The sequence below is a fragment of the Rhinoderma darwinii genome, chromosome 2, assembly GCF_050947455.1.
Source record: "Rhinoderma darwinii isolate aRhiDar2 chromosome 2, aRhiDar2.hap1, whole genome shotgun sequence".
NCBI lineage: Eukaryota > Metazoa > Chordata > Amphibia > Anura > Rhinodermatidae > Rhinoderma > Rhinoderma darwinii.
In genome coordinates this window covers 414,402,439-414,419,733 of record NC_134688.1, presented here as the reverse complement: position 1 = coordinate 414,419,733, position 17,295 = coordinate 414,402,439, and the positions used below count along the sequence as shown (strand labels likewise).

Below are 17,295 nucleotides of genomic sequence, written 5' to 3'. Positions count from 1 at the left end.
GGACACTACTTGGGACTTTTTTGGAGCCGTTTTCCATAGGCTATGTTCACACAGTTTTTTGCAGTCGTAATTTCTGCCTCAAAATTCCGTTAGGAAGTATGAGGCAGATTTTCCTCTCCCTGCACGCCGATTTTCGCTGCGTTTTTCGCCCGCGGCCATTGAGCGCCGCGGGCATAAAACGCCGCAAAATACGCTTTCTCTGCCTCCCATTGAAGTCAATGGGAGGTCAGAGGCATAAACGGCCGAAGATAGGGCATGTCACTTCTTTCTCCCGTGAGGCGGTTTTTTGATTTACATTGAAATCAATAGGAGGCATTTTAGGGCCGTTTTTGACGAATTTTGCGGCGCGGTTTCCGCGTCAAAAAACTCAGTGTGAACATAGCCGCACAGAAAATACCTGCCTCCAGTATTTTCACTCAAAATGCGACAAAAACGGTGTGTGTGTTTCTGTCACACATGGAAAATGAGTAACATAAATTACATATTAGTACTTAATTGCATTTTACTTCTCACCAGACTGTGAGACTGAAGCCAAAAGTCTCCAATTACTTTGTTTCAGTATGGAAAGATATGCATTTCTTGATGGACATGTAGATGCACAGTTGCTGATGAAATACTGAAGAGCGCGAGATGAGAAAGTTTGTCCCAAACTTCGCCCCGTACAGTCCCTTCCTGGTCACATGACTGAGCCAGCTGCGAGTGTTTAGAGCGGCACGTGAGGCAGCAGAGCACGGGAGACGGGAGAGAGCTGTACAAGTCATGTGAGTGCGTAACGTCATTGATGGACTATAGAACACGTTCTAGTTCCATTATAAACCGACGTGTCCGGCGTGCAGACATGGTGCGCTCCGCTTAGTTCACGTCTGTGCCTCTGAATCACACATGGTATAAAACTAGTGCGGTCCAAAAGTGGAGCAGTTGCCCAGATATCAACCAATCAGAGTCCAACTTTCACTTCAGTGCAGGTTAGACGATGAACGCAGCGATGTGATAGGTTGCTTCGTGCGTCTGCTCTGTGCGTCTGCTCTTTCTGTAAATCCTAGTGTTTGATACATGGCGCAAGTACTGTATAAATGTCTTCTCCATGTGACTCAGTGTTTCCAGGCTTTATTCGGAGCCGGGTTTATAAAAGTGTGTTGTGCCTTTTTTTTTTTTTTTTATTATTCCTCATTCTCATGAGAGGCAGCCATACAAGTGCATCCCAAAGGGCCCAATTTGTAATGTACAGTGGGGCATACAAGGCCTCATTCACACTAGTTGTTTTGTCAGTATTTTGCTTCAGTTTTTTTAATCCAAATTTAGGAGTGGATATAAAAAAAAGAAGTGTAACTATCTGTATGATATTTTGCTGTGTTTAGGATCCACTACTGGGTTTTGGCTTTAAAAAAACGGATACAAAATCTTGATCAATTACGCAACTGTGTACAAGACCTATTAGACGGCGTTCACATCTGCGTCAGGGCTCCGTTCCATCGGAAAAGGAGCTGTGACTGACAAGCGGAAACCGTAGGTTTCCGTTTCCATCACCATTGATTTTAATGATGACGGATCCGGTGTCAATGATTTCCGTTTGTCTCCGTTGTGCAAGGGTTCCGTCATTTTGACGGAATGAATAGCGTAGTCTACTACAGTTTTGATCCTGTCAAAACGACGGAACCCTTGCACAACGGAGACAAACGGAAACCATTGGCACCGGATCAGTCACCATTAAAATCAATGGTGGTGGAAACGGAAACCTATGGTTTTCATTTGTTTCCGTCAGGGCTCCGTTCTCACAGAAAGCTCAGACGGAACATCAGAATAGAGCGCTAACGGATATGTGAACGAAGCCTTACTAGTGGAGATGCAATGAGTGTGTGAACAAATCTCATGCACATGCTGCGGAAAAAAAACGTGGAGAAGCGTGGATTCTCAATCCGCAGCATGTCAATATCTTGCAAAAACGCTGTGGAATTTACGCACAGAAAAAACGGTCGGTTGGAAATGATGCAGTGTTTATATTACGTGTGGACGTCCCCTGAAGGGGGGACCCGCAGCAATCACTAGAATGGGGCTCCCTGACCCCTGTTCTACCTTCTGCAGCTGGAGTCCCGACACTGACTGACGAGGTTCTCGTTTTTTCCAGAAACATCCAATCCTGTTTTGCTGTGCTGTTTCCAGAACTCCCACAGGGAGAAACCCTGTTTCAATAGCTCATAAGTTCCATTCATTTCTAGTTCCGGAAACATCGTAGCAAAACGCACTCTGCTGTTTCCAAAAAAACCTTGCCACCTCATCAGTCCGTGGCCAGAGTCCAGCGGCAGAAGGTAGGATGGGGTTCCTGGGGCCCCGTTCTAGAGATGGGTGCAGGTCCCAGAGGTGGGACCCTTATCTTTCGGACATTTATGTCATAATCTGTGGATACACCTTTAAGGCCAAGTTTGTACTTGGCAGTACTCCACATGGGTTATATTCAGATTTCGCCGTCTGCAATGTGTGAAATCTTCAGCAATCATATTATACATGCTGTAAATAGCAATAATTGTACCGATGTACCTCATCACTGTATGATGAGTTAAATTTGCAATACATTATACATTGTATTTATACTGTAAATATATTTTGTAATTTCAGATCAGGAATGGCCCTTAATAAATCAATGCATCCAAGAAACCGCTATAAGGATAAGCCTCCTGATTTTGCTTATTTAGCGTCCAAGTATCCCGAATTTAAACAACATGTCAATGTCAGTCTATCTGGAAGAGTTGGGTATGTCTGTATTCCTTGCAATGAGTCCCTATCTAATTTTAACATGAGAATAGATAACTTTTGTTAATGAGGTATTAACAAGTAATACTTACTTTGGACAATATTCAAACAACAGCGATATTATAACATTAACCCCTTGCCTCAGAATCACATACATGCACGGCATAGAATGCAGTTATTAGCGCATTCTGCCGTGCATGTACGTGAAGGATATCAGGCGGGTACAGAAGCTGTGCTCACACGATCTCCCGCTGCAACGGCTAGGATTGGAGAAACCTCCAATCCAGGCCGTTGTAACACCTTAAATGCCACGATCAATAGTGACCGCAACATTTAAGTTGTTTTACAGAGGGAGGGAGCTCCCTCTGTCACCGATCGGCGGCCTGCGAATGCAACCGCCAACGGGTGGCCATGGCAGCTGGGGGTCTAACAAAGGGGCACGGCCTAATAGATTGCCTGTCAGTTTTACACTGACAGGCAATAATGCTTTGGTATGCTAAGTATACCAAAGCATTATATAAGCAATCAGAAGATCGCATGGTAAAGTCCCCTAGTGGGACTAATAAAAAAAAATATTAAAATGAAAACAGTTAAAGTTTATAAAAATAAAATAAAAATTACAGTAAAAATTAAAATAAAACCACTTTTTTTCCATAAAAAGTGGTTTTATTTACTAGAAGTGCAAAAAAACACAAAACACACACATCTCGCCGCGATCATAACGACCCGAGTAATAAGTCATTAATTAAACTGCCGAATGAACGCCGTACAAAAAAAAACACAAAAACTGTGAAAATTCTTTTTTTTTTTTTTTTTCCATTCCCCCCACCAAAAAATTTCATCAATAAGTCCCATGTACCCCAAAATGATACCAATGAAAACAACATCTAGTCCCGCAAAAAGCAAGCCCTCATATGGCGACATCGACATACAAAATAAAAAGTTACGGCTCTTGAAAAGTGACGATACAAAAACAAATATTTTTTGTTTAAAAGTGTTTTAATTGTGCAAAAGTAGTAAAAAATAAAAAAACTATACATATTTGGAATCTCCATATTCATTCTGGCCCATAGAATAGAGTTAACATGTTATTTACACTGCATAGTAAACAGCGTAAATTTAAAACGCAAAAAACAATAAACAGTGTTTTTTATTAAATTCCTTCCCTAAAAAAATGAATAAAATATAAGCAATATAATAAAAACACCCAAAAATAGTGCAATTGAAAAATAAAACTCGTCCCGCAAAAAAACAAGCCCTCATATGGCTATATCGACATAAAAATAAAAAAGTTATGTCTCTTGGAAGGCAGGGAGGAAAAAACGAATATTGGTCCTTAAGGCTGAAATAGACTTGGTCTTTAAGGGGTTAAAGTTTTGAAACACATACATAGCACCTGCCTCTGAAAGTCCATTGTTCACATACGTAAGCAGTTAAAGGTCTGGGTTCAGACAGGGTCTGTTTTTTTTTTTTTTTATGTGTTTTTAGTGAAGTTTTTAAACAGTTTTTTGTCATTTTGTGCATATAGACATTTTCATATTTTACTAGTGACTTTCTATTAATATATGGCAGCAGTGTTTCTGCCTCCTAAAAAAAGCCACGAAGAAACAGCTCTAAAAACGGTGTGAAATTGGCCATAATAGACAACCGTTTTTAATATGAGAGATGCTCAACGGCTTATTTTCCAATTTTATATTTTTATTATAATGCATTGGTATACCTATGCATTCCTGCCTGTGAATGTAAAAAGCACAGGCTGCTGTTAGGGCATACCTATCAATAGTACAAGCGAATATAAAAACCTTGTAATATATGCCTCTCTCTCCACTGATCAGACACCTTTACCTCCCCTCCCTCATAAGGGTATGTTCACACGACAGCGCAAAATACGTCTGAAAATACAGAGCGGTTTTCAAGGGAAAACAGCACCTGATTTTAAGACGTTTTTTGAGCAACTCGCGTTTTCGCGGCCGTTTTTGGAGCGGTTTTCAATAGAGTCTACGAGAAAACGGCTCCAAAAACGTCCCAAAAAGTGTCCTGCACTTCTTTTGACGAGCCGTCATTTTATGCGCCGTATTTTGATAGTGACGCGTAAACTGACAGCTCGTCTGCACAGAACATCGTAAGACCCATTGCAAGCAATGGGCAGATGTTTGCCGACGTATTGGAGCCGTCTTTTCAAGCGTAATTCGAGGCGTAAAAAGAGGTCGTGTGCACATACGCTTACTGTTCATTCACTCTGAATTTACTGATTTTCCCGTCTCCTCAAGACAAGACGGACTATCCGATTACTCAAGAATCGGGTTACGGCTGCCTATAGAAATATATAGGGAGGGGAGGGGGGAGGAGGAGCAGAGATAGAGGCAGATGTTGTTGCAGCTTCTGTTAAGTGTTCTATCTCATCCCAATATATATATATATATATATATATATATATATATATAAGATAAAGATAAGGAGAGCAGTATTCTCTTCTATGTATACTGTGTATAGAAGATATAATAGCAGTTAGGCTCCACCCACTAGCTCAGAGAAAACTGATAGTTCGAGATAGAACCTGCGGAGGGGGAAACTACTAAAAATGCAGACACAAGTCATATAATTGCCAGAAATAGTGTTATTCCTCATGTACACACATATGACCGCTTATTCTGAAAAGTTAGTGGCGATCACATCTCACCCCAAGAGTACAACTTCTGTGCTGCCACATTCGCAGCATCGTAAACGTACGGTGCTGGGTGCTAAGTACTGGCTCCCAGCACCGTGCAGCATGTGGTGCTATGGTGTTTAACTGGTATAGATGCGACTGTCTCCTACACTATCTTGTCACTATTGGAAACAAACTTTCTTTTACAATCCTGGACCTTGTTGTACACTAACATTAGAAGATCATGGTGCTATGTTGATCAATGATATGAATTTACTGCATCATAGTCTGTAAATATTTTAGTTTCCCTCAAGTATTTTCGTTGTTATTGTGTTTCCATAATTATTTTTTTCAAACAAATTATATGTTCATTTTATTATTTTTTTTAAATTCTCAAATCTAGCTTGAACTTCAAAGATCCTGAAGCTGTCCGTGCATTGACCTGTACCCTACTGAAGGAAGACTTTGGTTTGACCATTGACATACCCCTGGAGAGGCTTATTCCCACAGTGCCACTTAGGCTGAACTATATTCACTGGGTAGAAGATCTGATCAACTTCCATGATTCTGACAAAACAACAGTCCGACGAGGGATTGACATAGGTAATATAGTTCTTAGATTGAAACGCTAATAAACTTGTTCTGTTTTGGAATTGAACATGTTTGCAGTTGGTAAACATTTGTGACCTGTGCCGGTGATTGTAGTCATTTTTGGGGTGTACTCCCTATATTCCTGGTATTCACGAATATGGGTCTTTTTGTTGTGTTCACTTGGCCTATCTATAGTGACTCTCATGTCTGACTTCATGTCCCTTCCTGCTGTGCTGTCAACACGGAGTTGCTGAGGCTTGAACTTGCTCACCATCTGCTGCAAGAGTGCAAACTGCAGATCTCTGTTGCTTTTGTTGAGTCGACAGTTGCTGCTGTATCTCTTCTAATTGATGATTCGCTGCAGTAACGTGTTTGCTGGGCAAGTATATGCCCGCATGCAAATATTTGGATTGGTTTTCTACATTAAGTTTTAATGTATTCTGATATTTCTGCTGTTTATATTTTCCCTCTAAACTTGTAATATAACATTATGAAACTGATAAGTTGGACGAATAAGACTAAACAATATTTGAGAACCTCACGACGCAAATGGCCTTAATCAAGAAAAACGTATTCGAATATATAGTAAAGGTGTGTTAGGTTCTGGTCACATTGGCGTTAAAGGCTCCGTGCAGCATGCATCTCTATTTTTCAGGTAAAATTATGGAACCCGACAGACCCCCTTTTAGACTTCTTTTGCCATATACATACCCCTGTGTGTGTTTTTTGTCCTGACTATTGCTGTTAAAAGGTTTTTGCCATGCTTCGGATCTGGCACGTCGTCAATTTGGTTGTTATGCTCCTATGACGGATCAAAACAACGGAAATGACTAATGCAGATTTGAACTGAGCAAATGTCATGCAACTGATGGTCTGGAAATCCTGAAAATAGTACCATGCCAGATTAGCAGGGATTGACTTTATAGGCTGGCAGTTCAGGTCTTTTTGGGTGTGAACATGGGAATCCTTATTTCCAATACATCCCTCATGACAGCACCACAGGAGGTTGCCCTATTGACCTCTATAGGGACAGGAAGACAGAGAGGTTAAAAGGCTCCTCCCACCACCCACTTGCCAGTGTTCTTCCTGTCCCTACAGGGTCAGGAGCAGAGAGACTTCGCTCCTGGATAAAACTTGGGCAGGGGGGCGAGACCGGGGAGTCCGTGCACTCTCCCTTCTATTCCTCCTATGTGCCTAGGCTAATTGCCTCTCTAACGAGAGGTCCCTTCGCTCCCAACCAAAACACCTACCTTACGAATCCTAGGCAGGGATCCTGTAGTGTGTGGGGTTCGGGATTCCCAAGCCAGGCTCTGGCCGAGGCTGCATGACCATGCAAGGACCGGCAGCTCCATAAGGTTGGTAGCGCCGACAACATCCTCGTAAGCGGCCGCATCTCAATGGAATAGCTGTGACCGGAAATGGCGTCGGGCTACTTCCGGTCTGCGGCCATCTTGGAAGTCGGGAAATTAAAAACGCCCGCATTTAAAGGGACCGGCACAGGTATGTAGTTAGAGCTAATACCTCTAACGTGGAATTATATATACAGCCTTAAGCATATATCTTGTGAATTGGATATTGCATTTGACTATTGCTTGTAGCGGTGATGGAACTACCTCGTTCTGACGGAATTCCAGATATGTCCCATGGTCATGATCAAGCTTCCTCTCAGAGACAAACTGATAAATAGAAGGTTAAAAAATGTGCGACTTGTGGGAAAAAACTGCCAGAGTCGCATAAGAAACAATTGTGTCAAGACTGTATCGCAAAACTACTAAAAGAGGAACAACCAACGTTTATGTCTGAACTTAGGGCTATGATTCGTGAGGAAGTGAGTCCGTCAGTAGCCTCCCTCGCCCCTCCTAGGAAACTCCGTCACACTCCCGGGCAAAAAGGCCACGGACTGAAGTGGAACAAAAATGGTGCACGCCATCTCAGGAGTCTGACTCTGAGTGTTATTACTTATAGGATGAGTTAGAAGAAGGAGAGGAACTCCTGCCGTCAACCTCATCTACTCCGGAGAAAAAAAAATTCTTCTCTTTGGAGATGTCCGATGACTTAATCCAGGCAATACGGGAGACAATGGATATTCCCGAAGAAGACCAACCCCATACCATCCAGGATGAGATGTTTGGGGGCCTGACGGAGAAGAAAACGAAAGATTTTTCCGGTAGTGGATGTGCGGTGCATGTCTAGTCTCCCTCATTGATATGATACAGAGTCTATCCCCCTCATTTGTTTTGTTTTACTTGGTACCAGCACTCCACACTTTTGGCCCAGAGCCAAGGAGGCTTGGCTCGGCCTGATGGCATGGGTGCTTTTGGGCCTCTGGGTTGCTCCCTCTGCAGCAGCAGTGCTGCAGTGGCGGTGACCGCCACGCGGTTGTGCAACCGATAGAGTAGGGACCCACTTTTAAGAGGTCGCCGTGAAGTGGCAAGTGGGCTTGCATACAATTTGATCAAAATGTTACAAAGAACCTCTCGTTCATGTTTAATAATTCTGCCTAGCCGCAATTGATCATAGTATATAGTGGATGTGCGGTCCATGTCTAGTCTCCCTCATTGATAAGACCAACCCCATACCATCCAGGATGAGATGTTTGGGGGCCTGACGGAGAAGAAAACGAAAGATTTTTCCGTTTAATCAGACTCTCAAGAAAATGGCAACTATGGAATGGGAGGATTCAGAAAAAGACTCTTCAGCTCAAGAGAATTCCAAAACAGACTTCTCTTTGATCCAGAAGACTCTAAACCTTGGGATGAGATCCCAAAAGTGGATATTCCAGTAACTAGGGTTGCTAAAAAAAAAAAACGCTATCCCCTTAGAAGATTCCTCTCAGTTGAAGGACCCCATTGACCGGAAGGCAGACTGACTGCTGAAAAGAGCTTGGGAATCTTCATCCGCTTTAAGGGGGAAGGGGTCGAGGATATCTCCTCAACCCCAATAACTTATTTCAGCCCTCAAAGCAATGATGCCAAGAGTGTAGGGGGAAGACTCCTACATTTTTATTCCAACTGGACCAGAGTAACCCAGAACCCTTGGGTTCTACAGATTTATAGAAGAAGGGTACAACATAGAATTCTCCTCCATTCCTCCAGAGAAAATTCTAATAACCAAGTACCAAGCAGGAGATCTTCATCAAATCCTTATCCTGGACATCCAAAAACTGCTAAAATTAAAAGCAATTACTCTAGTTGCCCACAACGAAAGATTCAAGGGCCACTATTCGAAAGTCTTCTTTCTGAAGAAACCAATCGGTTCTTACAGGACGATAATCAACCTGAAGTTACTGAACAAATAGGTGAAATATCGTAAGTTCAAAATGGAGTCTATCAGATCGACTATTCCTCTAATAAGGGAAGAAGCGTCAAATCGATTTTAAAGGATGCGTACTATCACGTACCTATCCACCCCGCTTACCAGAGATTCCTCAGATTTGCGATTCAGAACGGTCCTTCCGTTCTCCACTTCAAATTTGTCCGTGTCCCCTTCGGCATTTCCTCCGCCCCCATAATTTTTACAAAAATTATGGCAGAGATTATGGCATTCTTAAGAAGTCAGGGCATAGTGATTATCCCATATTTAGATGATTTCTTGTTGACAGCAGATACTCAGTCTATCCTAAACAGCCATCGGTTACAAGTTCTTTCCCTACTGCAGGAATTGGGATGGATAATCAACTTCGAGAAATCAAGCCTTCCTCCCGAAAAACAGAAGGTCTTCTTAGGAGTGCTGCTAGACTCCTCCCTTCAACATTCCTTCCTCCCAAGGGAGAAACAAATACTTCTACTGACAGAAGTGAGAACATTTTGGGGAAAGAGCACCTGTTTCCTAAGGGAAGGAATGCGGATGTTGGGAATGATGACGTCTTGCATCCAATCCATTCCATGGAGTCAATTTCACTCCAGACCCTTACAGAATCTGATCCTGTCCAAGTGGGATCGAAAACAGGACTCCTTGAATTCAAGGATTCAGATTTCCGAAACAGTGAAGTCATCTCTCCACTGGTGGCTCTGCCCAAACAACATAAGCAAGGGGGTCCCCTGGAGAACTTCTCTTTATGTAGTAATTACCACAGATGCCAGCAAACAGGGCTGGGGGTTGGTGATCCAAGACAGGCATTTTCAAGGCATATGGCCGGTTCAGATGAAGACCATGTCCTCAAACTTCAGAGAACTAAAAGCTGTATGGGAGACATTCATAAGAGCTTCGCCCATCATAAAAGTGACGCACGTAAGAATTTTATCGGACAACATAACAGCAGTGTTCTTTCTTCGCCATCAAGGAGGAACAAAACACATTCCTCTTCAGGACCTCTCAGCACAAATTTTCAGTTGGGCAGAAGAAAATGTCCTATCGGTCTCCGCGGTCCACCTAAGACAACCCATTAGGGGTAGATGCATTATCCCATCCCTGGGACATGGATCTGGCCTATGCCTTTCCTCAGTTTCCTCTAATACCAGTAGTATTAAGAAAAATCCAGGAAGATTTGACAAAGCTTATCATCATTCTTCCCTATTGGCCAAAAAGAAGTTGGTTTCCAATCCCTAAAGTACCTAGCATTGGAGGAAGACCCTATTATGCTCCCAGTCAAGAATAATCTTTTCTCCCAGGGTCCCTCATTCTTTCAGGGAATAAAAACTCTGAAGTTGTCAGCCTGGATCCTGAAAGGCAGATCTTGAGAAACCGTGGTTTGTCAGATGAGGTCATTTCAACTATTTTATTAAGCCATAAAGAAGTTACCTCGAAAATCTATCAAAAAATTTGGAAGAAATTCTGTTCCTCGTGCGGAGATCCGGGACCAGACCCGTTTTCTTCCCAACATAGCGAAAATCCTAGATTTCCTGCAATCTGGATTCAAAAAAGGGCTTAGCCCTAGTACCTTTTAAAAGTGCAGATCTCAGCCTTAAGTAATTTTTTCAATACTCCTTTAGCTGAACATCGGTGGATCAGAAGATTCACTCAAGCAGTTTCTTAATTGAAACCTTCCCTAAAGAAATCAGTACCTACCTGGGATTTAAATGTAGTGTTATAACAGCTCTTTGCGATTCCCCCCCCCCTTTGAGCCGCTCGACAGGATTAATATTCATTTTTTAACTCTAAAAGCTGCATTCTTAGTCGCTATTACATCAGCAAGAAGGATTGGAGAAACCCAACCTCTGTCCATCATACAACCCTACCTAAGAGTTCAAAAAACAAGATCATTCTAAAGCTAGATACTCCCTTTGTTCCGAAAGTATCTACTGCCTTCCATAGAGACCAAGAAATAATTCTACCTTCCTTTTGTCCAGATCCTAAAGACCAACAACAAGAAAAATTCCATTGCCTGGATGTCAGGTGAACAATTCTTCGGTATCTGGATAGAACTTCCTCTTGGAGACTAGATAAAAATCTATTTGTCCTGTATGGGGGAAAGAATAGAGGAAAGAAAGCCTCAAAAGGCTCTCTAGTGAGATGGGTAAAAACTACCATACAAGAAACCTACAAGTCCCAAGGACTATGTGCCCCACAAGGCATTAGAGCCCATTCAACGATGGCAGTTTCGCCATCCTGGGCAGATAGAAAAGAAGCCTCTATGGACCAAATCTGCAGAGCTGCCACCTGGTCAAGCCATCATACGTTTTGCAAACATTATAGGCTAGATGTTCTGTCAGATACGGATTTAAGTTTTGGACGGAAAGTCCTCCAATCTGTACTCCCGTCCTGAGCATTATAATTTGGTATTGCTCATGTGGTGCTATCATGAGGGATGTACTGGAAAGTAGGAATTAGACCTACCGGTAATTGTATTTCCAGGAATCCATCATGACCGCACCCTTACATTCCCTCCCTTTATTGAAATTCTGATTTGTGCAAGTAACATGTCCGTTATTATCCGTAGAAATAAAATGGGGTTGCATCCATCCTGGTGTAGTAATTGAAAAACTTTTGACCTCTCCGTCTTCCTGTCCCTATAGAGGTCAATAGGGCAACCTCCTGTAGTGCTGTCATGATGGATTCCTGGAAATACATTTACCAGTAGGTCTAATTCCTACTTTCCGGTGGGGGGGGGGGGGGTTCAAATGAATTGGCATTTGCATGTTTTAACCGCTTGACATCCTACGACTAGTATTCATAAACTGCAGGCTGTCAATCGATACTGATCGCGACATAGAAATGGAAAGACTGATGGGGGGATCAACCTTGGATTGTGGGAATTCCTGTCAAACTATCAGGGCTTGTACCGTGTGTTGGCAGACAGCCCATTGTAAAATCATTTATGATGATTGGTGTATGGTGTAAAAAATAAAAACTGCAGCGGATTTGTTTTTTGTTTTTTTTAATATACCGCATTTTTGACAACAAAAAAAAAGAATATAAATGATATGCTAATGCACATGTACCAAAAAATGGCACTTAAAAAAAGTTATGCCATCAGATGGAATATAAAAAACTACTTCCTCCCTATGGAAATTGTAGCCGTTTCTGTTTTGAGGGAACTTTCTAGTTAATAAAGTCTTATGATTACAGAAACTTTGGCACTTACTCAAGCAGTGTGTTTTTCCGGTAATACCAGGAAAAATTGTGCGGCCATTGGCCACTGCACAGGAGGCAGGTTTCGGGTGGACGCGCTATGTAGGACCGTACCCTTAGGAGTTTACTAAAAGGGGTGGTCATACTGTCCCGGATTCAACTGGACAGTCCTGGATTCCGGGCGGTGACCCGCTGTCCCGGGCGGCCTGTGATATGTCCCGGTTTCAACTATTTCTGTGTCATCAGGACAGCTATGGGAGCATTATACTGTCTGGGGGCATCTGTGTGGGCATTATACTAGTAAATGGGGGAGGAATCCTCCAGCTCACCGATCCTTTGTCCGAGCCCGGACAGCGCACGGATCCTCGTGGCGGCACATGATGAAGATTCAAGCAGAAAAATAGAAACTTGATCCAGCACTGGGTTTAAAAGGAAGTAATATTCCAACTTTATTCCAAATATATTAAAAAGCCAATATACAAAGGGGTGGATGCATCATATAGCAGACCTACGCGTTTCAAACAAATCGCTTGTCCTTACTCATGGCGTGTTGCATATACTATAAGATACAGCTTGCGTTTATATCCAGTGAGTTCACCAAAAAGAAACTCCCATGTCCTTCACCACATCCAATGGCTGGATCCCAAGTCAAGGGTCAAAGGTTACTCATGAGTGAACACAGCAGAGTGAATACATTTCAGCCTGCTTTGTGATAAACCTCAGTATACACCTGTATTTATTTAGCCACCATATGGGTGAAGTGTATAGGCCTATTGGTCTGATGGAGCTTTTTTTCTTTGGTAATTTTTGCATTATTGAACGTTCCATTCACAATATCAGATTGTTGCCCTTATATGAGATTGAATCTGATAAAAAGATTCAATGCCCCATTACTATGGGGATTATATTATACATATGCATTCCCTTTTTTTATTACGATCCAACTCAATCATCAAAATGATAGTGGTCCCCTGCTTATCTGTTGGACTCTATATACACAATATGCAAAACATTTACATATATATATATATATATATATATATATATAATTTTTTTTTCTCCTTTTCCAAAAAGAAAGAGGTCACGTGCAGATAAACGTCCGAGACTGTCTGACAGGCTGTGACATTAAACACAGTGGTTTACGTGCTGTGTCTTTTATCACGGAGATCTTAGTGTGTGCTGCTTCCATCTCCAGTGATCCCAGAGCTATACTTAGTGCATATGGAATAGCACATAGACCTGTGTGTTGATTTACATAATCTTGCAGTCTTTACTGCTGTACTGTGTTAGATGTAGCATTTGGCTTATAAACCTGCCAAATCGCAGTACGCTGCCTGCGCCGAGGCATTGAAATCAGCCATGGTAGCGGGAGCGGTCCCTTTTAGCACATGCAGCCATGTGTGAAAATCATCCAGGTTGTGCATCTGTGGTGAGCGCCTGGTTTATGTGACTCCATGTCTTATCCCATTTGTCATGTCAGAAGTGCTGTGTCACCACATCGACTGTGTCTGTGAATAAATTAATGAATGACTTTCCACGAAAAAAAACAAACTGACTGCACAATTAACAATTCTGATGTCATTGATCTGTTCTTTCAGACCAGAACTGTTCTATTTACAGCTTTGTGTTCAAACAAGGTCATTGCAAGGATGCGCCCAGCTTATGTTTAGCATTTTATTATATTGTTTTATATTGCCACATTATTCCCTGTGTGTGAGAAATGTGTCTTCCTTTTTTTTTTTTTTTAAACATATTTTTATTGAATTTTTTCACCACAAAAAAAACACAAATCATACAGTAATGCATTGCCATAATAATAAACATTACAAAAAATGTATAAATGAACATGTGATAGTGAATGCTTCCCAGCAAACTAGGTTTGATCTTGGAAGTTATTCCCCATGGGCTATCAGCCCTCCTTCATCTCCTCTATCTCCTCTATCCTTCCCTTCCTTTAACCCCACATGTCGGGTATTCCTGTAAACATTGTTACATAACTTTGCATATCTACCTAACTTACATAACTAAACAATACACAGAACAAATAAGAAATTGGAGCATACATAACAATTGGAGCTTCGTGAAGCAGTTCACCAACTCAGGCAGCTAGTCCGCAAGAATAAAGAAATCCCAGTGGATATATATGCTTTACTCCCGTGATATTTTCAGTGCCCCTAAAGTGCCCTTAAGATCTTCAATCAAGTACCATGACGTTCCCGTAAACGGATCTATGATGTCCCTTCGTTCTTCACTGGTGAAATATTTTGTGAGGAAAAGCTTCCATTTCTCAAAGAATTTTTTGCTCTGCGTGTCTTTATTCTGTAATATACCAATGCGGTCTAGATAAAACAGTTTCCTCAACCCCTGGACCACCATGTTCTGAGTCGGTACTTCAGCTACCAGCCAGTTTTGGAGTATGCACCTCTTTGCCACTATCAGTGTGGCATGGGCCATGGGAGCTAAATGTGTCGTTTCTGTCTCTTCTAATTCTCCATCATGTTGTATATGGAATAAGACCTCCATTGGCCCTAAATTCCCATGGAACCTGCCCACCTGCTGCAATAAGGATGTTATCTCCCCCAGAATGGCTGAATATGTGCACACGCCCAAAGGCCATGATACATGTCTGTCTTTGAGATATTACATCTAGGGCATGACGTTTTCCTATCTGGTTGTGAGGCGGAGGGGGCCAGGGTAAATGCATATATTGCTTGGTGAATGATCTTCAAATGAGTTTCCCTCCAGTTTTCGTTGTGCACGTGTGCCCTGAAATCCACCAGCCCTTTTTCAATATGCTTTTCAATGCCTGGTAAATTAAACAGTTTTTCCCATCTCCCAAAGGCCTGCCCCGGGGACATCTTCACTAGTGTTGGTCTGAGTGTACTATATAATTGGGAAATGGAGTGTCTGTGATTGTCCGTGAACCATGAATCAAACAGGTTGGGGGGGACCTCATCCGCTACATCCGCTAGTTTAGTTTTACAGTGATTAACTATTTGTAAGTACTGTAAGTGCTGATGCCGAACAAAAACATATTTATTCTGGAGCTCCTGCAAGGTTAACCACCTCTTATCCTGCGCGTGGAACATATCCCCCTTTCTCCCTCCATTCTGACATTAGCTTGTTAGATCTTCCTGCTGCAAACTCTGGGTGCTGCCATAAGGGCATATGTTTTGAAATGCGATAAGAGAGGTTATAGTGTTTGCGCAATACCTTCCAGGCAATGATGGTATCTCGTAACAGAGATGATTTCTTGACGATCTTTGGGAGACAAGTGAACGTTGTGTGTACCAGAGCCATGAGATCCCAAGGTTTTGCTAGCTGTCTCTCCAGTCTAGTATTGGAGTGGAACTCTGTGTTGTGTTTCCAATCTAGCAGATGTCTACTCAAGCAGGCCAGGTTATAACCCCGAATGTTAGGGAAATTGACCCCTCCTTCCGCCTTCCTCATCATGAGTTTCGTGAGCGCTATTCTTGGTTTCTTCCCCCCCCATATGAATTTGGTAAATGATGAGTTGAGTGTATTGATATCTGAGTGCTTGACCAGAAGTGGGATAGTCTGGAGCGGGTAGAGTAATTTCGCAAATCCTGACATTTTGACCAAACAGCTCCTTCCCATCAGTGATAGAGGTAGACTGTGCCATCTCAGAAGATCTGCTTGGATATCTTGTATAAGGGGGGGATAATTTAGATCATACAGCGAGTTGGGTGCCCGACCCACTTTAATACCCAGATAAGTAATGTTTGACTTAGCCATCTCAACATCCAGGGAGGCTAGGGACCGCCTATATGTTGGGTCCTGCGTTCCCAAATCTAATAACTGGCATTTTAACGTGTTAACTTTGTACCCTGAGTAGCTCCCAAAGTCGTTCAATGCCTGGAAGATACGCGGAACATCTTTAAGGGGGTCTGCGAGAAATAACAAGATGTCATCTGCAAACAACGTTTCCTTGACCTCCATCTCCCCCACCCTTATGCCCGTATATAAATTGGATGACGCCAGATAACGTGCCAGCGGCTCCAAAGCCAGATTGAACAGCAGTGGCGATAGCGGGCACCCGTCTTGTACCTTTACATAGACGGAATGGTTTAGACAGAAAGCCTGGTGTGGAGATTCTAGCCTTAGGGTCTTTGTATATGTGGTGTAATAATATCCTGAATGCCCCCGTTATTTCCATCTTATCCAGGACAGCATCCAACCAATTCCAACGGACATGGTCAAAAGCTTTCTCCGCGTCAAGTAAAAGTAAAGCCGAATGTTCCCCCGGAAATGGGTTATGCTGTACTCTATCTAGCACTGCCAGAACCGTCCTAATGTTGGTGACCGCCGACCTACCTTTAATAAAACCTACTTGTTCTGGGGCTATGAGGAACGGCATTATATTCGCTAACCTATCAGCTATGATTTTGGAAAGGAGTTTAGCGTCCACGTTTATGAGCGATATGGGTCTGTATGATCCTGGTAGTAGGGGGTCCTTTCCAGGTTTAAGCAATAATTTCACATAAGATGTGTCTGCTGATGGTGGTAACCCCTCCTCTCCCAGAGCATTGTTAAACAAGGAGACCAAAGTCTCCGTAATCTGTTCCCGCATTACTTTAAAAAATTCGCCGGTCAGCCCATCTGGACCAGGCGCCTTACTATTTTTAAGGTTTCTTATTGCCTCATCCACCTCCCCCCTTGTGACCCTGGCATTTAGAAGTTGCAACTGTTCCGCGGAGATGACCGGTAAAGTGACCTTGTCTAACAGTGTGTCTGTCAGCGGAAGGGAAGATGTATCAGAGTACAGCTCCTCATAAAAT

The 17,295-nt window shown here is 42.5% G+C and overlaps 1 protein-coding gene and 1 long non-coding RNA gene across 5 annotated transcripts in view; one reads left to right on the top strand and one right to left on the bottom strand.

Annotated features, from left to right (window-relative positions):
• The window catches only part of LOC142741448 (uncharacterized), a 58,012-nt gene extending 57,133 nt beyond the window's left edge, over positions 1 to 879 (bottom strand). The window contains exon 1 of the long non-coding RNA XR_012881140.1: positions 514 to 879. This is a non-coding gene — a long non-coding RNA (uncharacterized LOC142741448). The remainder of the gene's footprint in view (positions 1 to 513) is intronic.
• The window catches only part of METTL16 (methyltransferase 16, RNA N6-adenosine), a 72,888-nt gene continuing 56,256 nt past the window's right edge, over positions 664 to 17,295 (top strand). The window contains exons 1-3 of one of the 4 annotated variants that reach the window (XM_075850824.1): positions 664 to 761; positions 2,614 to 2,748; positions 5,799 to 5,998. In XM_075850824.1, coding sequence (XP_075706939.1) covers positions 2,621 to 2,748; positions 5,799 to 5,998 — 328 coding nt within the window. In that variant the 5' untranslated portion in view covers positions 664 to 761; positions 2,614 to 2,620. Of the gene's footprint in view, positions 766 to 809; positions 966 to 1,043; positions 1,132 to 2,613; positions 2,749 to 5,798; positions 5,999 to 17,295 lie in introns of those variants that run through there. The other 3 variants (XM_075850825.1, XM_075850826.1, XM_075850827.1) reach the window with 3 other exon arrangements.